General features: G+C 45.8%; 2 protein-coding genes and 2 long non-coding RNA genes across 12 annotated transcripts in view; 2 read left to right on the top strand and 2 right to left on the bottom strand.

The window, feature by feature from the left end:
- Positions 1-5,288, bottom strand: part of CHD3 (chromodomain helicase DNA binding protein 3) — a 62,408-nt gene extending 57,120 nt beyond the window's left edge. For 2 of the 3 annotated variants that reach the window (XM_081835583.1, XM_081835582.1), the window contains exon 1: positions 3,881-5,288. In XM_081835583.1, the coding sequence (XP_081691709.1) occupies positions 3,881-4,103 (223 nt within the window). In that variant the 5' untranslated portion in view covers positions 4,104-5,288. The remainder of the gene's footprint in view (positions 1-3,880) is intronic. The other variant, XM_081835581.1, reaches the window with a different exon arrangement.
- Positions 1-23,642, top strand: part of LOC309326855 — a 185,557-nt gene that overhangs the window by 59,612 nt on the left and 102,303 nt on the right. The window lies entirely within an intron of this gene.
- LOC309326836 lies at positions 3,358-18,634 on the top strand. 6 transcript variants are annotated; one of them, XR_014150364.1, is made up of 6 exons: positions 6,021-6,160; positions 6,208-7,005; positions 7,422-9,213; positions 12,889-13,079; positions 13,942-14,028; positions 18,502-18,634. It is a non-coding gene; the product is annotated as an uncharacterized lncRNA (long non-coding RNA). The 6 variants fall into 6 exon arrangements; XR_014150365.1 differs by having other exon boundaries at positions 6,021-7,005; positions 7,422-7,698; positions 8,616-9,213; XR_014150363.1 differs by lacking the exons at positions 6,021-6,160; positions 6,208-7,005 and adding an exon at positions 3,358-3,481.
- On the bottom strand, positions 16,951-23,598 carry CYB5D1 (cytochrome b5 domain containing 1). Of its 2 annotated transcripts, none has more exons than XM_081835824.1 (5): positions 23,427-23,598; positions 20,577-20,653; positions 18,860-19,078; positions 18,385-18,615; positions 16,951-17,047 (listed from the first exon to the last, which is right to left on the bottom strand). In XM_081835824.1, the coding sequence occupies exons 1-4, from the start codon at positions 23,551-23,553 to the stop codon at positions 18,385-18,387; spliced, it is 654 nt and encodes a 217-aa protein (XP_081691950.1). In that variant the 5' UTR covers positions 23,554-23,598; the 3' UTR covers positions 16,951-17,047. The 2 variants fall into 2 exon arrangements, with proteins under 2 accessions (XP_081691950.1, XP_081691949.1); XM_081835823.1 differs by having other exon boundaries at positions 16,951-17,420; positions 23,427-23,597.

Below are 23,642 nucleotides of genomic sequence, written 5' to 3'. Positions count from 1 at the left end.
CCTTTGCTTTCCTGCATTCTCCCACCTTCCACTCTATCTTGTGCAACTGTACAAGCAACATTCATTTCCATGGAGCCAATACCTAGATTGCTGTTGTGTCAAAGCATTTCTTTAAATTCCACCTACATTCTTGGAGAATTAAAGCATTGTCAAGTACAACTGGATTGGATTGAGATTCCACTATGGACCTGGTAACTGCTCTTACCATCCTTGGAACCACAAGCCCTTCCATTACTATGCCCAGTGCAGAGTTCATGAAGTTTGATCTCCTTGTGAATTTGCAGAGTTGTGCAAAGTATAAACAACTTTAAGCAAAAAAACTTCATCATAGATACAGGCTGAAAAGATTCCTCCTACAGGCAATAGGAGCAATATATGGTTTGCAATATTCTAGTCCACATGCCTTTTTGTTGTGCTGTTCCATCATAGGAGGAAAATTACCCTCTAGATTTTGAGCCCAGAAGCTCACACAGATTCCTGATGAAATCACAGGCAACATCTGCCACACTGCTTCAAACAGCACTGGCTTGTGATGAAATATCTACGCCAAAAAAAAAGCTTCTGGCCAGCTGAGGGACCTCCAGCTCTGATACAGTTTCCCATTACCAAAGTAGCTGTTCCACTGTCAAGATATATGCTGTACATTGGCCAACCACAGAATGGGGGGAGCTGGCCTTTCCCAAGAATACTCAGAAATGCAGTTGTTGTTTTCAATGAGAAATTATTTTACACCTAGGGTTATAGCTCTTTGTGAGGGCTTGAGACAGGTAAAGTTAATTCATAAAGTAGCAGGAACCGTTGCTGGAGGGTCCACAATCTAATTAAATCAAAGAAAGGTTGATAGGTAGCACACTTTCTACAAGGATCAAATCCCCCATATTTTCTATCACTCTGGAAAGCCGGTACGTACAACCAGTTTTTCTTAGAAATGGCAAAACTGCAGGTGCTGCAAGGTCAATTTGCTCAGCCACAGTCAGAGTGTGGAAAGGGTCCATTGTGAGATAACCATATCAAGTATTTAGGAACTTCTTGTGCACACTCATATCCAGCCTGTGCTTACACTGTTACCTGTTCCTGCAAGATACAGGGTAGCACTTTTTGAATTAACTATGCCCCATAAAACAAGTCACTGCCATTGTCTGTCAGTATCAGCAGAAATGAACCCTAAAGAAGCATTTCCTGTGCAAGTTATCATAGCATAATAAATTGTAAACTTTGTATGACAGAAAGCCATTTTGTTTCTCACTTTGCTCATACTGCACTAATATTTAAACCAGAAGCAAGCGAGCCAGCAAGCAAACCTACCTTGTTTAAACACATGTACCAGTAATTTCATCATCTGTAAATTATCTGATATCCTTAACAATACCGAAAGAGAGGACCAGAGGGTCACCGATAATTAGAGGGGGCAGATAATCAGTTTAAGTAAGACATAGTGTTGTGATGGGACGTGGGTGGCGCTGTGGTCTAAACCACTGAGCCTAGGGCTTGCCGATCGGAAGGTCTGCGGTTCGAATCCCCGCGGCGGGGTGAGCTCCTGTTGCTTGGTCCCAGCTCCTGCCAACCTAGCAGTTCAAAAGCACGTCAAAGTGCAAGTAGATAAATAGGTACCAATCCGGCAGGAAGGTAAACGGCGTTTCCGTGTGCTGCTTTAGTTTCACCAGAAGTGGCTTAGTCATGCTGGCCACATGACCCGGAAATACTGTCTGCGGACAAACACCGGCTCCCTCAGCCAGTAAAGCGAGATGTGCGCCGCAACCCCAGAGTCGTTCGCGGCTGGACTTAACTGACGGGATCCTTTACCCTTTTAGTGTTGTGATAGTTTTTAATGTTTAAGTTTCTCTTGCTAGCCACTACGTGGGCTATCTGAATGTGTCTTGGCAAGTCTGTCTAAGCCTTTAAAAATGCAAGAGGAATTTCCCCCATATATACTGCCTTATATGAGCTAGACTCCTGACATCACCAATTTGGCCTCAAAGTTACCCAACTTGCATTTCAATACGCAACCCTCAATGTCTAGACCTGCTTAATGGTCCAACCGCCTTTCCTGTCACACGGATTGGGCCTTACTGTTCTCCTGTATGTGCTTCGCCTTCCGTTTTTATTCATCTTTCTTAGAATGATCATCTGTGGTTTGGGCCTGTTTTTATTGATTTTTGTAATGATAAAAAAAAACAACATGCAGGGGCCGAATAAATATTATTGTGACTGACTCTGTAAGATCAAAAGGCAACAAAGGCTCCTGATCCACACACAGAATCCAGAGTCCCTTTCCCATGAGGAGCCATCCACTACCACCCGATTCCAATCAATGGGCCTGTAATACTATGAACAATAGGCCCCGATCAATGAAACGTCGGCCTTGTTCCAATCGGGTTTCGCAGAAAGTGTTCTGCCCCTGCAGTTTCTAAATCTTCATCCCAAGTACCATAAGTCTGCCAAGCCCACTCCCTCAACAACAGAGGCCTCCTGTTCCAATCCTGACACCGGCCCCACTACAAAGAGGCTCCTGCCTCTCATAATCCCCAAACACAGGCCTCTCCGCTCCCTTCAGTCCTGTGGCCCTGCTGTCAGGCCGCCCTCTCTGCTCCTGTCAAAACTGGCATATGGCCACCAAGTAGCCAGCTGCTCCCATCACCTCTAGGGCACGCTTTTCTGACATGCGCCTCACCTCACATTCCCTACCCCCAAATCACAACCCCATTTATCCGAAATGCATAGCCCTTCCAGCCACCTGTGCCAGGCTTATAACCCTTCCTGCCAACTGTAAGAATAAACACTCTCAGTGCATGTGTACCCCCCCCCCAAAAAAGAAGTTGCATTTGCCAGAACTTCTCGCCGCTCAGGCCCAAAGAGGGAGTTTGGGGCTTATTCCCTCACGTGACACTGGCATGGCTCCCATTCTCCAGAGATGGGGTGCCCACCCACTAACCCCCCCTAAAAACAGGGGGGGGGTCAGGTAAAAAAAAGTGGGGGCCCTTTTAACAACAATTAATGGGGGCAGTATCTCTCGCTTTTATTTCTTTGTATACATGAGGGTGTGCTTTGCAGATAACCGCCCCCCCCCCAAAAAAAGACCCAAGTCGAGGACGGGGAGAGGGTGAGGCTGTTTACAAAACAAACCTCCCCTCCCCCCACAAACACACCCTGAGGAAAGCTGCGACGGGGTGTCAAATAACGGGGGGGGACAGGGCTCCCCAACAACTTTCAGAAAGCGTTGGATATTATTATTATTATTATTAAATAGGGGTGATTGGAAATAAGAGCCCCCCCCCCCGCCACCTCAGCCTCGCTGGTCTCCCTCGCCCTACGCGCTCTCCTCAGCCTCCTTCGAGGCAGACTGGGACTCTCGGCCGTTTGGCCGGCGGCGGGAGGGGGGGGGGAGGGGCGGCTGGCTCGGACGTGGACCCCCGACCCACCCCCCACCCCCGCCATCGGAAGGTTCCCAAAGGCCGCCGGGCAAAGGGGCAGTCGGCGCTGGGTGAGGCATTGCAGCGAAGGGCGAGGGGCGAGGGGAGGAGAGGCCCAAAAAAAAGAAAGAGAGGGGGGTGGAACTCCGGGTCCCTCAGCGTTCCAAAGCCGTTGGGCAGCGCGCGCGCGCGCGGGGAACGGCGGTCCGCGGTTGGCGCGAGGAGGGCGGCGGGTTGGAACTCCCGGCCCCTCGGCGTTCGAAAGCCGTTAGTTGTTTACAAACAAGCCGCCCTCCCCTCCCCTCCCCCCCCTCTCCAAAATCCACCGCCCTCCCGCCAGTTCCGAAGGCGGCGGGGCAGATTTCGTATTTTTTTTTTGTGGTGGTTAATATAGCGCCGAATCTCCTGAGGGGTCCAAATTAAAGGGGCGACCGGGAGTTGGGGGGGGGAGGGGAAGGGGTGTTGTTTACCTGGAGGCGCCTCTGTCCCTTCAGCTGCCGCCGGCGTGGATGCTGTCGGTGTCAGTGGAGCAGCCTCCTCAGCCTGAACAGCAGGCGGGAATATGTCGCCTGGGCTGTTGTCCCCTGCTCCTTCTTCCTCCTCCTCTTCCTCCTCTTCGTCTTCGTCCCCCTCCACCTCAGACACCACCATCTCCTCCTCCTCTTCCTCGTCCTCCCTCAGAGGGGAAGCCATGGTGGTGCTGGAGGAGGGGGGTGGGGGAAACACAAGAGAAAAGCAGAAGGGGGGGCAACCCCCCTTCCCTCTCTCCCTCTCTCTCACACACACACAAAGCTCTCCCCCACTTCAGATCACCTCAGTTAAAAAAAATATTTAAAAAGTCCCATGAATGAAAACAACTCTCCTTCTTTGCAACTTTGTCCTTCCTGGAAATGTTTCCTCGACCCCCTTCTTTAAAAAAAAAAAAAAATTAAAAACAAAACGAAGGGGGGAGTAAAGATATATTTAAATTCTGAGGGGGGAGTTCAGGATAATATTTTCCACAAGACCAAGAAACAAAAATGGCCGCCCTTAAATTATTTTTAAAACAGACCCCCCCCCAGGAGGTAAAAAATATATAGGGCCCCCCTTATATAAAAAACAAAAAACAAAATGGCTGGCTTAATTTTAACCCCCTCTTCCATAGGGTTAAAAAGATCTCCCCCCTTTCAAAAAAAAAAATCAGCTCCAAATTTAAGAGGGGGGAAAAAACATGCAAGAAAACGAAAATGATAATAAAGATAAAGGCTTTTTCTTCTTGCTGTTATATTTTCTTTTCAATCTCCAAGATCTGTGATCATGAACAATATTTAGACATTCCTGGCACTGGGGGGAAACTGACAAGATTTCTGCATAAAACAAAGATGGCTGCTCTAAATTATTTCTTTTTTTCTTATGCTCTCCCCCCCACCTCCCTCAATAAAAATATTTTTTACAGGGAGGGGGGAAGAGAGAGAGAGAAAAGGTTGGATTAATCAGTACTCATGCTCAGTTATGACATCAGCATAAAATTGTTAAAGGTTAACTAGTTCCATACTAGTAAGACCATGACTTTTGTGTGTGTCTGTGTCTGCTTTACTAGCACAAGAGAAGAAGAAAAAAGAATAGGGGTGGTTTTTTTCCTCCCCCCTTTTTTCTTCTTCTTCTTCTTCTAACTTTAAATACTTCAGAAGGGAGTGGTTTATTTCTCTCCTTTTCCTCTAGGGCAAGAAAGGAAGAAGAGAAGAAGAAAAACCCCACTGATTACTGCAATTCATTAAAATATTTTATCCATGCTCACATTAGTGGATTTCACTGTTTTTCTAGATGAGTGCTGTTTTGTTTTTTAAAAGGTTTTTTCCCCCCTTCCTAACTTCTGTGTGGAAAGTCTATCCTAATAAATATATTTTGCTCCCTTAAACGCCCCCCCCCCCCTGAATTTACCCTATCGTGTTTGCCCCACTGGGGTAAATCAATTTAATATGAAAGTGTAGTTTTAGCAAATACCTTGATTACAAAGTTTCCCCCCGCTTCTCTCACCAAAACGTTGAGGATTTTTTTTTTGAGCTGATTTTGAAAATAATTATGGCCACAATCCAACACTGAGTGTGGTACATTAAAGTCCCAAGAAATTCGCTGGGCGTAAGGATGTATACCTCTCTTACGGATTGTGGCCCTTACTTTCTCTCCCTGTTTTATAAATGGGGAAAGAATGCACCACTAAAGGGAAATTAATAAGTAAAATGGGGACGCATTTTATAATAATTAAGAATGGCCATCACATTTTATTTTTGAACAAGCCTCATGCATCTAGATAATTTGAGTTTAAGACTTAAAATACAGTTTTGAAAAAGTTAGCTTTCCTTTTATTTGTGGCCTTTGATCTCAAACCCTCTAATAATAATGGAGGAACCAACAGGAAGTTTTAAAGGACTCAATTCTTTATTTTTTTTCCAAACCAGGTAGCTCTGATAATCTCTCATTTTAGTGTCTTGTTATGTTGGTGCAAGTGAGACTGACCTGTCTGCACAAATAAGGCCTGCAAAATCTAGCTGTCCATGAGCCATTCCATATAGCAAACTACCCCACAAAAAAGATGGAGTTTGGAAGGGACATGACAGAAGTGGAGAACTGCAAGTTTGCACATTACATAGATTCTAGTTCACATTGCAGGTCATTCACTACCAAGCTAATACCCATGATGGGAAGTTACAGCTATTGAGGTATCTTCAGCCTACAATATCCTTGAACCCAACTAAACTGAATCCAAGCGTGTGTCAGAGTACTGACCCTGCAAAGTGTAATGTTTGACTCACCTGAGTTGTCCTACCTGCATAAGGAAATTACAAATAAAAATCAACTCTGTTGTTTGGGGCTACTGGATAACTGCTTCTGCCCATTGGATCTGACATGGGAATTAAAAAAAAACTTAAAACATATTTTCCCCAACTTCAGTCTTACACTACGCTAGCAATATACAAGTATAACGCTCGTGTCACTTTAAAAATCCATTTCTAAAATAAACCACTGTTGGTTTCACACATCCTACATTTTTATGAGACACAAATCTGTGCTGATTAAAAAAAATAAAATTCACTGTCTTCATTAGATTTTCATTTTTACAAATGATTCTGGGAAATTTTGGACCCGACCCACCCACTTCCAGATATTTAAGAGAAATTTTGAGGTTAAGATCCTGTTGCTGAATGAGGGCCTTGCCAAAGGATTGTGTACAAACACAATGCTTACAAACTATTCCAGAGGCAATTCTCTTATTCTTGCAGTATCCAAATACCCCAAAATACTTTAGTGGAGGCTTCTATGATGCTTGTTTTCAAAATACTTCAACTTTATTGACATTGAAATCGAATTGCAGAGTGAATTCCCCGTAATTCTGAACTAGGCCTGGTAGCAAAGTTGATCAACCTTCTAATCAATTTTGAAGAGAACAAGTTTGTCAATTTTCTTCTATCTGTATTTTGTTGGAAGTATATATAAAAAAAACAACAACCGCATGAAATGGCACCTGAAAGTTGCACTGACCTCACATTGGGGCTTTTTTTTCATGCAAGTGTGTTTGAAATCATGTAGCATCACATCTGAATCACTCTCAGTGAAGGTAGTATTGCAGTCAGTCGTACCCTTCTTTTAAATTATTTGCAGGGCTAAACTTCATTTTGGGGGGAAGAATTGGAGGGCAATCCCAGCTATTAAAACATGGCCGCTCTCCAGTGAAAGTGTTCAACCTAAGCCTAAGCTTATTCCCCTGTAGACTAGTTACAAGCGTCCACAGAGGACTAACTGTGCCTGCAGGAGACACCGTTTGCCAAGTGAATGTTATCCCCCATGTGGCTTTTATATTTAACGCAACACCCTCTGAAGCCCTCCAGGAGCTTGGGCGCCAATCCCATTCACTCATGTTGAAACATTCGCCTGGCAATGCTAGAAGCCAATGCTCCAGGAAGAGCTTTGGAGGTTTCATGCTATCAAAACCATTTTACATTAAAGTGGCCTTTTTTTTTTATTCGTATACAGAGCATGTCTCTTCCTGGTGGGGACGAGAAGGGATCAAGCAGTCCAGCATCATCTGAATTTCAAACTTGGAATTTCACTATATTATATTGCCTACCGGTTAAAAATGAAGCAACGAGAACAAAGTACAAATTTCCAGAGAAGGGGGAAAAATCCCTTTTGAATCTTGACCTGAGTTGTTTGTGGCTTGGTCCTCCTTCCTCAAGGGAACAGCATGAAAAAAGGAAAACATCCTTTTCCTTCTGTCTCTTCTCTGCCTTTGATGTTTTTTCACAATGCGGTTAAGTGTCAGGAATCCTATCAAGGAACCTGCAGCATGATACTAATAGGGGAAATGTAGAATTTATTTCAACAGCTCACACACACAACTGCATCTTGTCTTTCAAGAGGGTCAAAGATGTGTTGCTCATTACCCCACAAGCCTGCTCTTCCCTCAAGGGAACTGCTGCTGTTTGGCTCGGGGGTGGGAAGAAATCTTTCAAGGCCTTTCCCCTGCTGATTACAATGTGACTGACGTAGACACACACACACACTTCTGTGAAAGCCTGTGGAAACATGGGAATTACACACTTTGATTCAGAAAATCAGAGTGCAGGTGGCATCTGTTGCAAATTCATCCCCCCCCCCCCGACCTCAGGCGGTTTATTGACACCTTCCAGCATTCAGAAACCAGAAACTCCCACCTCTTGGCAAAATCCTCAAATGTCTTAAGACTTCTGGCAAAATTATAACTGATTTTGGGGGAGATTTGTTTTTCCATAACCGGTATGTCTCTGCAACTGGTCCTAGGAATTTTGGCTCACTAGGAAATGAGAATCACTGGAGGATTTCCAGGTCAGAGGTCACATTCTCTAGCGTTTCCTTCAACCACAGCTGTATTGGTGTGTCTTTTCTTCCATCTCAAGGCACTGGATTGTGGACAGCTTGAGCCATTATCCCCCCCCCCAAAAAAATTACCAGATGAAAGGATAGCCAGTTTGAAATATGTTAAAAGTTCATAAGAACCCACAACTGATTGGATGTAAGCATTAGCCATCCCGTTCATTTATAGTCAAGGGTTTAGAGTAGGCGCTACAGAGCAGGGAGGGAGCCAGGCATTGTACAGCAGGCCAGCCTACTATTGGTGACTGCTTTAGACCTCATGGAGCCAGTCATTTTATTTATTTTACTAAATCTACACCCTGTCTTTCCTCCAAGGAGCTAAAGGTTGGCCTAGAATGGTTATCCTCACAACAACCTGCCGGCACCCGCTCCGTCTTGGGAGACAATGGAAGAGTGAGCCTTTGAGAGTGAAGTCAAGCCATTAGTTACAGCACCTGCTGTGGCTGCGGAAACTGCTGTGAGAGAGACATGTTTTGTTGCAGCTGCGGCAGTTGAAGATGTCCAGTTTCACTGTTACAGATACACCATGGCATTTCTTCTATCTGCACCCCTCCCAGTGTTAATTTCTCCCGAGGTTGTGTTTCCACAGCAGTGACCTGACTGATTGTCTCCAGGTGTTGTGGTCATCTGCAAGGGATTCCCACACTGTGGGGTCGATGTTGCCAGCCTTCCTATGGTCTGCCGACAGGCCTGGTGTCTGAAGGCAGCTCCCTATAGAGCACATCCTTTGGGATCCTAACATCTTTCACCACCAAGCCAGCATAGAAGTTGCTGAGACAGGAGCATGAACATACTGGGAATGTGGACTTGGGAGAGCACATCCTTGTTTGAGACTGTGTCCTGCCATGGGACACCCAAAATTCTTCCTGATGCAGCACATGTGGAAAGCATTGAGACGTCGCTCCTGGCAAGTGTAAGTTTCCCATGACTCACAACAACCATGTGTGGTAGGCTAGATTGAAAGGGTGGTGGTGAAAGGCTAAAGAACATCAAGCAAGCTTCATGGCTGAACAGGGATTTGAACCTGGTCTCTAACCAGTGTATCACATAGCCTCATTCTCCACCTCATACCACAGAAGCTTAAACAGTGGCTGTCACTAAGCATTAACCATGATATGGCTGGTTTCAGGCAACACTATAATAAGGAAAATATGTCAAAGAAAGTTGGGAATTCAGCACCAGTGTCTAATCATGCAATGGTTTATGAGAGACAAGGGAGGAGAAAGTCATAAGGACAAGTTTGGTTTTTGGGGGATGAAGGAGAGAGTATGTGGTCACAAGCAATTCTCTCATTTTTAAAAATAAGCATATCCTGCCTTTGTCTTACAAAAATGCAACAGTCTAATAAATCTCAGTAAAAACATTACAAATATTTTTTAAAGTGCAATCCCTTGCATGTTTGCTCAGAAATAAGACCTTGACTCACTGCCCAGTTTTTTGCTTACAGAATTTTTATCCAGCTCTTCAGGCAAAAAAAAGGGGGGGCTCTCAGTGTGTTTTATGGATCACTAAAAAGAAAAGAAGAAGAAGAAGAGGAGTTTGGATTTGATATCCTGCTTTATCACTACCTGAAGGAGTCTCAAAGCGGCTAACATTCTCCTTTCCTTTCCTCCCCCACAACAAACACTCTGTGAGGTGAGTGGGGCTGAGAGACTTCAGAGAAGTGTGACTAGCCCAAGGTCACCCAGCAGCTGCATGTGGAGGAGCGGGGAAGCTAACCCGGTTCCCCAGATTATTAATCTACCGCTCTTAACCACTACACCACGCTGGCTCTCAAACTGTCCCTGCCACCAGGCTTGCAATATAAAAAGACACAACACAAAAGGGAAATGGATTGGGAGGGAGGAGGAAATAAGCCTAATGAGGTACATGCTCGTAATTACAAGTTATTTTAATGACCATATGGGATGCAAAAGTTCTAATAGAGCAGGGGCCAAAATGTGCTGGTCTCACAGCTGTGCCGATGGAGTTAAAAATCAAATGAAAAATTAAACGTAAAATTAAAGGGGGGGGAATGGGAAAATGAATGACCCTGCATCAGTTCCACGCTGGCTAAGGCTGATGGGAGCTGTAGTCCAAAACATCTGGAGGGCACCAGGTTGACCAAGGCCACAGTATAGGATTGCAGCATAAGGCTTGCCAGATAGCAGATAAAATCTACCAGGAAATTACTGCTCCACCAAACACTATGAGAAAGGCCATGCCTTTGCAGTGCAGCAGAAGTTCAGCAGTGACGTAGCCAAACAGGCCTCTTTTGGCCAGGATTCCACAACTGTGGGGCCACAACCAGGTGGTAGTGCAGGGAGAGACAAAAGCACTGCAAGTGCAGAAGAAAAAAGGAAAAACCAGACATCATTGGCCAAGAACAGCTGTTCTTTCGAGGCAGAGTGGGCAGGGTTCCCTTTTCACAGGCAGAGGACAGCAAGTCCATCTGTTCTCTATACAAGTCCGAGCCTCCCTGAGGTTATGGGACCTGCCAGCACCACACCACAAGAGAATGGTCAACCTTCAAATTGCAGAGCTTGCAGAGAGGGGTTATACTTTTCCCCTTCTGCTGCAGCTACCAGGGACAGCACCCATCCAAGGGGCCAGGGATAAAGGACAGCTGGCCTGATGTGACAGCCTGTGGCCTTGTTGGCATGGCATGGGAGTAGACAGATGCCCATTATCTCTGCCACAGCTGGGGGGGAGAGCTTAATGCCACCCCCCCTAGAAGGGACAGAGGGAGGAATGTGAGGCATGTTCCCAATGTGGCAGCTGCAAATGTGGACAGAGAGCAGTTAGGAATGGAGGAAGCCGCTTTATACAGAGGCAAGCCATTGGCCCACCTAGATTAGTATCATTTGCACCAGGCACAGCTAACCTCTAGCTCTCCAGATGTTGTCTGAAGAGTTTTGGCATATGGCCCTGTGCAATGTGCAATGACAGAGCTTGTAATTTCCTGGCTCTTCCTTCATGTTAATTGTCCATTGGCAATTTGACGACTTGCCCTGGAGTCACACGAACTGGCCTGTTCCTTAGGCCTTGAGTATCAGTTCTAAAAGAGGGTCTTAGCGGCACCTCTGAATAAAGCTTTTTAATAAAGTTACTCCTCATTCTCAGTGTCTGCTGCTGGACCGAGAAATATTACAGACTGCAAGGCCCAACAGGAACACGACCACAGCCACATTACGGTGCTTGGCCACATAATTCTGGATCGTTCTGCTCCTTGGCATAGTAGCCTACCCTTGGGTTGCCAGGTCTCCAGGTCTGACATGATGTTTCCGGGTTTGCCTGGGCCACTCCAGATGGGCGAGAGCTCCTTTAATTAAATAAATATATATTAAGAAGACTGTGCATGCAGCTTGCAAACTTCAGCCCGGCTTCAAATTATAGCATATAGGCACTCTGGAGGTGTCTGCCCTCTGTTCCCCTCTTCCAATTTACTTCCATCTCTGGGGCCCACCCTTGTGATATCTCTGGGGGCTGCCCTACGATATAACTAGGGGTGTCTCTCCCTCACATCACTGGGGGCCACCCCTAGGTTTCAGGTTTAGACCCAGTAATCTCAGGGTCTGGGATGCTTCTGACCAGGTGACCTACACACACACACACACACACACACACACACACACACACAGCTTGCGAACCCTGCTTCACTTCCTCTCATATAAAGTGTGATAATCAGGAAACAAGATGGATGCAGGAAAGCATCAGGAGAACTGTAGGTGGAGCCAAAGTGACCAAGAGACAGTGCAAACCATCCCTCCCACCAAGGGTGCAAACTTGAATAAAATATTGGGGGGGGGGGGCAGGTAAGTCCCAACCTGCAAAACTGATCACAAGACACACCATTTGAATGTCCATCACCTTGGAGGGAGGATGGCCCCCTCATATATTTTATTGGGGCTGAAGGGACCTTTGCCCCTAGGAGTTCGTTCCTATGTCTCCCACCCACCCTGACTTGGTACCCCAAGAGGACTCTTGGATCAGAGTTGCCTCTCGCAGCTCATACATTTGCTGTTACAACTCCAGGAAGTTAGGTGTAAGAGCAACTGCAGCAGATACTTTCAGGCTTATTACCAGCAGGCCAGGTGTGCCTTGGGGGGCTGTATACCTGAAGGAACATCTCCATCCCCATTGTTTAACCTGGACACTGAGGTCCAGCTCCAAGGGCCTTCTGGTGGGTCCCTCTCTGCAAGAAGCCAAGTTACAGGGAACCAGGCAGAGGGCCTTCTCGGTGGTGGCGCCCACCCTGTGGCATGCCCTCCCATCAGATGTCAAAGAAATAAACAATTACAGTATATAACATTTAGAAGACATCTGAAGGCAGCCCTGTTTAGGGAAGTTTTTACTGACTGATGTTTTAATGTATTTTAATCTTTCTGGAAGCAGCCCAGAGTGGCTGGGGAAACCCAGCCATATGGGCGGGGTAGAAATAATAAATTATTATTATTATTATTATTATTATTATTATTATTATTAAGGGTTCCTGGCCTGGCATGCACCCTTCCAGAACCATCACTTCACTCAACAGTGTTGCTGCTCCAAGCATGCCAGCTTGTTTGTGTATATATAATGCTTTTTGTTTCTTTTCATTTTGGCACAGGCACCGCATGCAGGTGCTGTTTTTGAAGACTGTGAGGAGCGAGACTGGATCACCAGTAACCATAAGGAGCAGTGGGAAAGCGGTGCAGGAAGAGGCTCAGGCAGCTTAATGTGAGGAGCACACAGGGTGCTTATTGGGAAAGACAGCTGGAGTCCTGAGGCCAGCTGGTGTAACACTGTGCAAAATCCAAGGTTAGCTTCCTTCCTGTTATCCTTCCTCTAACCTCTCCTTTCTGACACCTGTCAGTCTTTGGTTCATCCTCCCTTGCAAACTGTGGCTTTCCTTTTAATACCCCCAACATATTCTAAATGACAAAATTAACTTCCCAAAGGAAACTCCAAAATGTGAAACTTCCCTCTGTATTCTGTGCCGTATTGTGTCCAATGCTATTTTCTTACAGTAAGGGTGGGGTGGGGGCGGCTGCTCTGTTTTAATGCCCCCTCTGGGGTTGTATGTCATTGTATGTATATATCTAAAATACCTGTATGGATGTGCAAGTTCCTGTTTCCTGGTTTCTAAGTGAAATTTATTGTTGTGAACATCTTAGGATAGCAACAGGAGAAAGGCTTTTGAAAACACACTACAAGAAATTAATCAGGCTTCAGAGGGATGGAGATCCCAATCATAAATACATCATATGAAAGGAAGCTGCACTGATAGCAGTAGAACCTGCTTCTGCATAATGTATTTGGGGTTGGTGTGTTTAATGCTTATTTGGCTCAAAGCACACTTTAAATTATTCTGGCTCAGTATGCAAATTTCTAAGGAAACAGTCTTTTCATTATTTCAAAAAAATCACACAACACTTGATTGTAAAAAACCTCAATGCGGTTTACAAAAAGAATAAAACAGTAAAATTATTGGTTAAAATCATTAAAAACAACTATTTAAAACATATAAATCAGTGCTAAACTGAAAACATCTCAAAATTCAATGTATCTGGGTAGGCCTTTCTAACAAAAAATGTTTTTAGCAGGAGAAAAAAAAGTACAATAAATTGGCAGGAAGTTCCAAATTGTGGGTGCTGCCAACTAAAAGATCCATTTCTTACAGATGTGGAACAAATATTGTGTGGCACCTGTAACGGTGCCAGTTCTGCTGATCCAAGCAGTCGTGTGGACATAGAAGGTGATCTCACAGGTAAACTGTTTGGGGCTTTATATACGTAGCAAATTGGCAGCCGGTGAATTCCTTACATTTCTTTTGTGCTAAGCATAGGAATCATCTATAGTTCTTCCATTTCTGATAGGCCTCCAGCACTAAGCAAGCGTTCCCAAGTATCTGAGACTGGGTAGGCTGTGGCCTTTAGAAGCTAAGAGGCTGGGTTTGCTTTTTCAATAGCCTCCCCTGAGTTCTGTCATGCTCTTCTTCTAAAGCAAGATCTCCCAGCAACACACACACACACACACACACACACACACAGCACCACCATCACTTTGCCTACAGACACAGGTTAGCAAGCAGGGAGCCCAGCTGTTACTGTCTCTCCCACCAAAGCAATTATCACACAAGTGCACTCACTGGATGGGTTATGGCTCACCACAGGCCTCCCTGATCCCCCGAGTCTAGCTTGACTCAGCTCTAAGCGCTTCCTTTTCTGCCGCACTGGATGTCCCCGCATGATCCACAGATGTTCCTACCCCCATATTCCAGGACTGGTGTTTGATATTTCCTTTTCTCTGTGTGTGTGTTCCATCCAGTTCTCAACAATTAGCTAAGAACTCTTTTTTGATTAGCAACCTTGACGCAGCATGCTTAAACAGCAAAAGCACATAAAGGGATAGAGGTGTCCAGAGTGGCTGCTTCCCAAAAAAAAGTCATCTCCTTCAGAGGTCTGACAAAGAGTACTTCAGAAGCAACATAACACCTTCTTGACTAGAAGAAGCACTTAGGGGATCTGGATGAGCTGGGAATTCTTTTAGCAATTACGTGCATTTTAAATTCTGTCTTTTCAAAGCTGAAGAACTGTCTCTTAAAAAGCAGTTAAATAACTTGAGACTTCTTTTCCGTATGAGAGAAAAGAACCACAAATTGTGTTGCTTGGTGGCAATTATGGAGGCGTCAGAAAGGGAGAAAAATCATATTCTCAGCTGAGAGAAAGGTCACTATCTTCCAAACTTCTATATATGAAAAAAGTGGACATTCTGGGAACAGAAATCATTTTTCCATTAGCACATGTGAATACAGATTTAGCTTCTCTACAAATACAGGTTTCTTTTGTATCTGCAGGATGACAAAGCAGATTTCTCCTACAATCCTAAAGAGCAGGCAGTGTGTTCCACTGAGACTTTCTTCTGTGTAAACAGATACAGGATTGTGCTGTCTGTGTATGAATTCTGAGCTTGGAAGTTTGTAACCATGTTTGGCTCTGATAACCAGGGTATTGATATTAGGTAGTGGCTCCATCAACATATTACAGTGGTACCTCGGGTTACATACGCTTCAGGTTACATACGCTTCAGGTTACAGACTCCGCTAACCCAGAAATAGTGCTTCGGGTTAAGAACTTTGCTTCAGGATGAGAACAGAAATCGGGCTCCGGCGACACGGCAGCAGCAGGAGGCCCCATTAGCTAAAGTGGTGCCTCAGGTTAAGAACAGTTTCAGGTTAAGAACGGACCTCCGGAACGAATTAAGTACTTAACCTGAGGTAGCACTGTAAATCATTTGACCCCAAACCACAGTGTTTCTAGATTTGTGGGAGAGAAGAATTTTGGCCATTTACCCCAGCTAATGCAGCAGTATTATAGAAGATGCTGGAATTGCAATTAGTCTCCTTTTTGTGCCATAATAAAGGTATCTACTCTACATTCGCATTGCCAGCCTGGTACTCTCCAGATGTTTTGGACTACAATTCCCATCAGTCTTAGCTAGCACATTCTGGCTGGGGGCGATGGAAGCTGCAGCCCAAAACATCTGGAGGGCACCGGATTGGCAAAGACTACTGCAGAGTCTGTGTTTTATTTATTGCATTGTTATCATGCCTGTCCTCCAGGGAGCTCAATGTGACTTTACATGGTTCTACTCCTATAATCTTCACAACAACCCTGTGGTGTAGGTTAGGCTGAGATAAAACAATTGACCTAAGGTCACCCTGAGCTTCATGGCTGAGTGGGGATTTGAGCCCAAGACTCCTCAGAGTCTCAACAGCCAGAGGATGCTTACATGACCCAACAGGCCCTCCCCATCTCATAAATGCAAACAAACCCCACTGCAGACAACCACAGACAACCAACCACACCCTGCCCCCAAATATCTCTCACTGCCAAGGAAATGCAATAGAAAAATAGAAAGAGAACCTACCCAGTGGACGCTGGCTCAAAACGCCACACATACACTATACAAAATAATATAAGCCTCACCACCCCACCCTTCCTCTTCCCCCTCTTCTTCCCCATCACTAATGTCTCACAACAAATGTAACTGATTTGTAAGGAAGACTGCACAACCTGGAAAAAAAGAGACAAGGCATGTATTTTTGTAAACCAAGAAAATCTTTAACAAAAACAAATTTTAAAAAAACCCAGCCAGAGGATGTTAGTAAGCTTAATAACAAAGTTTGAATTTCAAAAGGCTGTGGGGAAAGGCGAGTGGAGGTGCATGTGTCCTGCTCCAAATGAATAGGGAAAAGCAGCAGCAGTGCTTCTCCCATTGGCTATGACCCTGCAGAATAATCAACCACTGAATGCTAGAGTCATTATTCTATATTTAAAACCATTTCAAGGGTTGCGGTACAGACCTCAAAATGGCTGCTTGATGAGCCACCGCTGACATCTAGTGGCTATGTCCTAAACTGCTCCTAAGTCTAGGGTAGATGCAACCAAAGGTTGGTGAAATCCTTTTCCAGGAGTCCATTCATGTGAAATTATCGTTTTTTTGGTACACCTTCATTTCCAGCAAATATCAAACTCCAGGCACATGGGACAACTGGCCCAAGAGTGCCCTTGTACAGGCCTCATACTGGATCAAGCCCATGTTGACTCTCATGTTCTCGTTTCTCCCTCAATATTAGCAATGTGTATGCTTTGTATAAAAGGCTTTAATTTTTCTGTGGCACCGTCATCTCAAGTCTAGAGTGAATTTTCACAAACGCCATTTTCCATCTCTGTTGCTGACTTTTGGGTAACCATTTCCAAGGTGGGCCAAGATGAAACGCCTTCCTGATCAATGGAGGAAAAGCAGTGTGTGCCCTCTTTGCAAACACAGAATCTGGGGGTGTTCTTCTGATTGAGAAACACATTTACTGAAGCTCTTACAGATTCGTTCAAAAGGTTTTTTAGCAGAGGAAGGGGTACAGCCCTGCTGTCCCCTAATGTAGACTCCTTCCAATATTCACCCTCCTCCCAGGGTTCTTTCCTCAGTATCCCAGTATGTCTCCCATCTGAGTAACTAAGCAGCCTTAATGAGTTTTAAGGGAATGTGTGTGCTATGCAAAAATCACAGTGTGGGAAAGTCTGTGAAGCCAAACAATGCTTCTCTCGATTCCTGCAACCTCTGCCGCAGGCCGGGGACAGCGAATCACAAGAGCAGGTCCTGGCAAAAATCAGAATGCAGGAAAAACGTGAAGCCAGCCAATACCTCTATGTAGCTGCATCTTTATTTTAGACATTGTGATATATCGCTGTATCGAGATGTTTAGTTGGTGATATATTAAGATGCTGAAAATCAGATATTGCCCAACCCAACTGGGACCTGGGAGCCCAGGGTTCAAATCCCAACTCAACCAGGAAGCTCACAGAGTGACCCTGATTCTTTCCTGCCATTTAGTCTAACCTACCTCACAAGGGTTATTGTGAGGATAAAATGGGGAGGGAAAAGCCATGCATGCTACCTTGAGCTCTCTGGAGGAAAGGTGAAGCATAAATCAGATAAATGAATATATTTTGCAGCTATCGAAATCAGGCAAGCACCTAAAATAGAACTGTAGAGTTGGAAGGGACCCCAAGGGTCATCTAGTCCAACCCCTGCAATGGAGTACTCTCAATTAAAGCATCCATGACAGATGGCCGTCTGACCTCTGCTTAAAAAACCTCTAAGGAATAAGACCCATCACTTCCTGAGGGAGACCGTTCCACTGTTGAACAGCTCTTACTGTCAGAAAGTTCTTCCTGGTGTTGAGTTGGAATTTCGTTTTTTGCAACTTGAATCAATTGGTTCAGGTCCTACGCTCTGGAGCAGGAGAAAACAAGCTTGCTTCATCTTCCATGTGACAGCCCCTTGAGAAGATGGAGGAAGCTTGTTTTCCCTGATGTTCTGGTTTAACCAAGTGTTCTTAGAGAACTAATTCGACTCAGTGTTGGTCATTTGTTCTGCATCTTATGATTTTAGAATTTTACAGCATTTGAAAGGTTTTATTGCACATGATGCATTTTTTAAACGAGTTGGTGGTTTATAAATATTCCTATAAATAAGCACGCAAGCTGAGGGGCTGCTGGGGTGGGGGTGGGGGGCAGCATGGCTGGAGATGGGGCCAGTTCCTTCTCCATTTTGGGGTTACCTAGAGCTCAGTGAGGTCATCGTTGAAGTAGAGCAGGATGGCTGGGGTGAAGGCATCAGCGTCCATGTAGAGATTGTAGAATTCCTCGTCCTCATCCGGAATGTTGTTCTGCTGCAGGTTCTTATCCATGTCTAGGTTAACGCGTTCATATTTCCACGTATAGCTGGCTGCATGGGCGTTGTAGGGCAAGTACCGCCGAAGGATCTCCCACATGGATTCCTCTGCACAGACCTGCGGAGAGCACCATGTTACATCCATGGGTGGAATCACAGGAGGTCCAAATGTACCTGAAAACCAAGTGGTTCCCTTCAGCCTCCACATCCTGGGGAGGCACAGACAAGCTGGGCAGAATCGAGGTCCACATCACCGTCCCATCAGAGGAACATTAGCAAAGGAAGAGGGACAATTGCCAATAATATCTTGGGTGTTTTTTCTTTCTTAAATCCTACCTTTGCGAAGTTGGGACAGGACTCACCTCAAGGGTATGTTCCTGAGAGGTCAGAGTGTTGATGATCCGTATGCGTCTGGTTTTGGCAGACAAGATGCCCACCTCGTAGTTGCCATCTCTCCACCAGGGCAAGCCAAAGTCATTGGCCCAGTCTGTACGAGGCAGAGGAGGTGGGATGTGCACAAAGCGACCTTGTGGGGTGTAGTACTTAAGGCATCCTGTTAGAGGGTTAATGTGTGTCTGTATCTGGAAGGAGGGAAAATCAGGGCCTTTCTCAGTTAAGAGGGGAGTGGCTTCAAATAAGTCTTTCTTTCTTTCTTTGGTAAATTTCTATCCCACCATTGTTGCCAAACCCTGGGACAGCAAGTTGCAGCCATCCCATATACACCATAAACTCAGGAGCAGGCAAAAAGATCACTTAAAGCAACCAATATAAATTTCATACTGAGAAACCTTTTTAAAATGTGAATTTACATCATGTAAACACCAGGGAAAACAGAAACATTTTAAGTTTGCACCTAAAAGAAAGGACAATATGTTACTACATAATGTGTCATTCCTGGCTGCGGAACCTCAAGAAGCACCTCTCCTAAGGATCATTACAAATGGGACAGGTTGATACATGGATGATAAGAGGATTCAACATGCATGACAAACAGAATATGCCCCAAAATGGGATTCCAGAAACAATTATTTTGGCACTTGCAGTCATGGAAATGTTTGCTCCTTTTTACTCTGCCCTTCAAGACCTAACACAAAGCCTTTCAAATGCATTCTGTTTGGGACAGCAAGTCAAGGAAATTGTTAACAAACTAGTAATGATACCAATGAGTCCTTAAGAGAAAAGTCTGAAAGCGGCGAAATCAATTTTCTGAGGAAGGATGGTGGGAAATTATGCAGGGGAAATAATAAAAGATGTAACAAATCACATCTGTGACTGTGAAGGTGGGAATAAATTTACAAAGAACTGAGAAAGATGTATGTGGGACACTGGTTAAATTGTGGAGTGGGCACATGTTTCTCCTTCACTGTGGTTTTAGCATCCTGCCCCTGGCAACATTTCCTTCTAATGCTGCAGCCTTCGCCAACCTGGTGCCCATGATAAGTTTTGGCCAACAACTTCCCATCAAAGCATATGTAAGGCACCAGGTTAGCGAAGACTGTCATAGTGCAGCAGTGCACATCTGTACACATAGGCCACCAGAAATAGGACATTGCGCAAGCTTTGCAAACAGAACAAAAATCTGCAGGACCAATAGCAGTCCAGAGAATGGGGTAGGCAGAGGCAAAGGAAGCCTGGGATGAGAATTAAAATCTGGGGAAGCCTGGGATGGGAATTAAAATCCTATGCCCCTTTTAATGTGTTTGTGGGAAGGGAAAGGGGTATTGGTTTGTTGTTCTTGCTTTTATCATGTATTTTATCATGTATTGTATTCTATAATTATATTGTATTGCAGTAATGCATCAAACATTAAAAGCCTTCAGATGTCTTCTAAAAGTCTGGTAGTTATATTACATTTTATATTAAAAGTCTGGTAGTTATATTACATTGTTATGTTGTGAACTGCCCTGAGATCTGTGGATGAAGGGCAGACGACCAATTTTTAACAACAACAACAATAAATGACCAGCAACACTCCTATGGAGAAAAGCATCAACATTCTGTAAGAGTAACTCTGGTTTTCCACTCAGCCAAGATCTCTGCCTTAAGTTGCCCTGAGCGCCAAGAGCTGCAAGTACTCACATCTTTGGTTTTGGGGTTGAACCAGTGGGTAATGTCTTTCCCCGCTGCTTCTAGGATAGGCTTCAATAAGAGATCACCTGGACAGGCAGAGAATATAGATGAGGCACATGTGAAGCTTGCCCATCCTTGAGTCACACCAGTGCTCTAGCTAGCCCCATATTATCTTGTTTGACAGGTAGTCTTTCTTCACAGTCTCCAATAGAGAGGAGTCTATATCTGAAGGAGCGTCTCCACCTCCATCGTTCTGCCCGGACACTGAGGTCCAGCTCCGAGGGCCTTCCGGCGGTTCCCTCACTGCGAGAAGCCCAGTTACAAGGAACCAGGCAGAGGGCCTTCTCGGTGGTGGCGCCCGCCCTGTGGAACGCCCTCCCACCAGATGTCAAAGAGAACAACAACTACCAGACTTTTAGAAGACATCTGAAGGCAGCCCTGTTTAGGGAAGCTTTTAATGTTTGATGTATTACAGTATTTTAATATTTTTTGGGAAGCCACCCAGAGTGGCTGGGGAAGCCCAGCCAGATAGGTGGGGTATAAATAATAATAATAATAATAATAATAATAATAATAATAATAATTATTATTATTTCCCATCAGAAGCAGGGAGCCATTTTTTTTAGCCAAAGGAGCATGCTTCCTTGTGGGAAACCTCGAGTGTCATAGGTCAGTGATGAATGGGGCCAGAGGCAAAAGTGAGTAGCATAATGCATGTGTACACACCCACCACCCACTCCCCTCTATCCAGGGAAGGAAGAGGCAGAGCCGTAGCTACGGGGGGGGGGGGCACTAGCGCAGTTTTTCCCCCTGGGTGAAGCCTCCAGAGGGGTGCCAATGTGTACACAAATGGGGGGGGGGGAGGTGCCAAACTGGGTCTTTGACCTGGATGAAATAAAACCTAGTTTTGGCCCTGGGAAGAGGCTTTGTTGGAGTTCAAGGACACGTTCCAGCCAGACAAAAGCGCTCAAGGAGGTTGGGAACCAAGGCCAGTGAGGGGCGTGGCCTGGGGAGAATTCCAAGGGCCAAATATAGAGGCCTTGAGGGCCACATAGACCTCAGGTCGCCCACCAGTGCTTTAAACAAAAACAAAAAAAGCTGCAGAGGACCTTGTAAAGAATGTGCTATTTTCCAAATTAGGGAAAAACAAAACAAAAAAAAAAATGGGCCACATTTAGGATATCAATACAGGAGGCAGGGAGGAAAAGCAGGACGCAATGCGATGCAGGTGCGTGGAAAAACAACTCACACCATAGACGTAAGAGAAGAGCCCTCTTCTCTTTCCCAGCAGTGGCTCAAACAAGACGCCCTCCTGGGGGAAGGCAGTGGCTCCACCTCCCTCGTGGCGTTTCGTGAGGTTTGCCTGGAGAAGGTAGACTGCCACTGAACATGGAGGCCCCTCTTTAGCCCTGGTGGCCAGCAGACCCTGGATTTGCCACCCATGAGGGACATCTTCTGTTGTGCTTTCAGCATTCCCTCAGACCCACCCGCCCCCTAATAATAGTAATAATAATAATAATTTATTATTTATACCCTGCCCATCTGGCTGAGTTTCCCCAGCCACTCTGGGCGGCTTCCAATCAAGTGTTAAAAACAATACAGCATTAAATATTAAAAACTTCCCTAAACAGGGCTGCCTTCAGATGTCTTTTAAAGATAGGATAGCTGTTTATTTCCTTCACATCTGAAGGGAAGGCGTTCCACAGGGCGGGCGCCACTACAGAGAAGGCCCTCTGTCTGGTTCCCTGTAACCTCACTTCTCGCAGTGAGGGAACCGCCAGAAGGCCCTCGGAGCTGGATCTCAGTGTCCGGGCAGAACGATGCGGGTGGAGACGCTCCTTCAGGTATACAGGACCAAGGCCGTTTAGGGCTTTAAAGGTCAGCACCAACACTTTGAATTGTGCTTGGAAACGTACTGGGAGCCAATGCAGATCTCTCAGGACCGGTGTTATGTGGTCCCGGCGGCTGCTCCCAGTGCCCAGTCTAGCTGCCGCATTTTGGATTAGTTGTAGTTTCCGGGTCACCTTCAAAGGTAGCCCCACGTAGAGCACATTGCAGTAGTCCAAGCGAGAGATAACCAGAGCATGGACCACTCTGGCAAGACAGTCTGCGGGCAGGTAGGGTCTCATCCTGCATACCAGATGGAGCTGGTAGACAGCTGCCCTGGACACAGAACTGACCTGCGCCTCCATGGACAGCGGTGAGTCCAAAATGACTCCCAGGCTGCGCCCCTGGTCCTTCAGGGGCACAGTTACCCCATTCAGGACCAGGGAGTCCCCCATACCCGTCCCCCCAAAACGGTACTTCTCTCTAGTCAGGATTCAACCTCAATCTGTTAGCCGCCATCCATCCTCCAACCGCCTCCAGACACTCACACAGGACCTTCACCGCCTTCACTGGTTCTGATTTAAAAGAGAGGTAGAGCTGGGTATCATCTGCATACAGTGGTACCTCTGGTTACATACACTTCAGGTTACGTACACTTCAGGTTACAAACTCCGCTAACCCAAAAATAGTGCTTCAGGTTAAGAACTTTGCTTCAGGATAAGAACAGAAATCGGGCTCCGGCAGCAGCGGGAGGCCCCATTAGCTAAAGTGGTGCTTCAGGTTAAGAACAGTTTCAGGTTAAGAACGAATTAAGTACTTAACCCGAGGTACCACTGTACTGATGGACACCCAGCCCAAACCCCCTGATGATCTCTCCCATAGATATTAAAAAGCATGGGGGAGACGACGGAAGTGAGAGCCCAGGGGTCTGAACACTCATCGCCCCCACCCCACCCCCACTTTTTTGGGTGGGGAAATCTGCCGGCTGCCCTGGGGCCGCCATAGGGAAGAGCGAGAGGCTGCCTGCGTTACCCTTGTAGGCCTCGGCCAGGGGGCTGAGGTCATAGACCCGCCCCATGTAGGAGACCCAGAGGTCCCAGGGCCGGTTGTGCACCTCCACCTCCTTCGGGGTGTAATAGCGCGGCCGGTAAACGTCCATCGCCGGGAGGAAGAGCGGTAGGCCGCGTCCCTCGCTGCCATGGCAACGAGAAGCCGCCGCCGCAGTGCCTGACGGGAAACGTAGTCTGG

This window comes from Podarcis erhardii, assembly GCF_964252035.2.
Source record: "Podarcis erhardii genome assembly, chromosome: 13".
NCBI lineage: Eukaryota > Metazoa > Chordata > Lepidosauria > Squamata > Lacertidae > Podarcis > Podarcis erhardii.
Note: the sequence above shows the minus strand (reverse complement) of the source record. Positions and strands in the feature narration are given on the sequence as shown.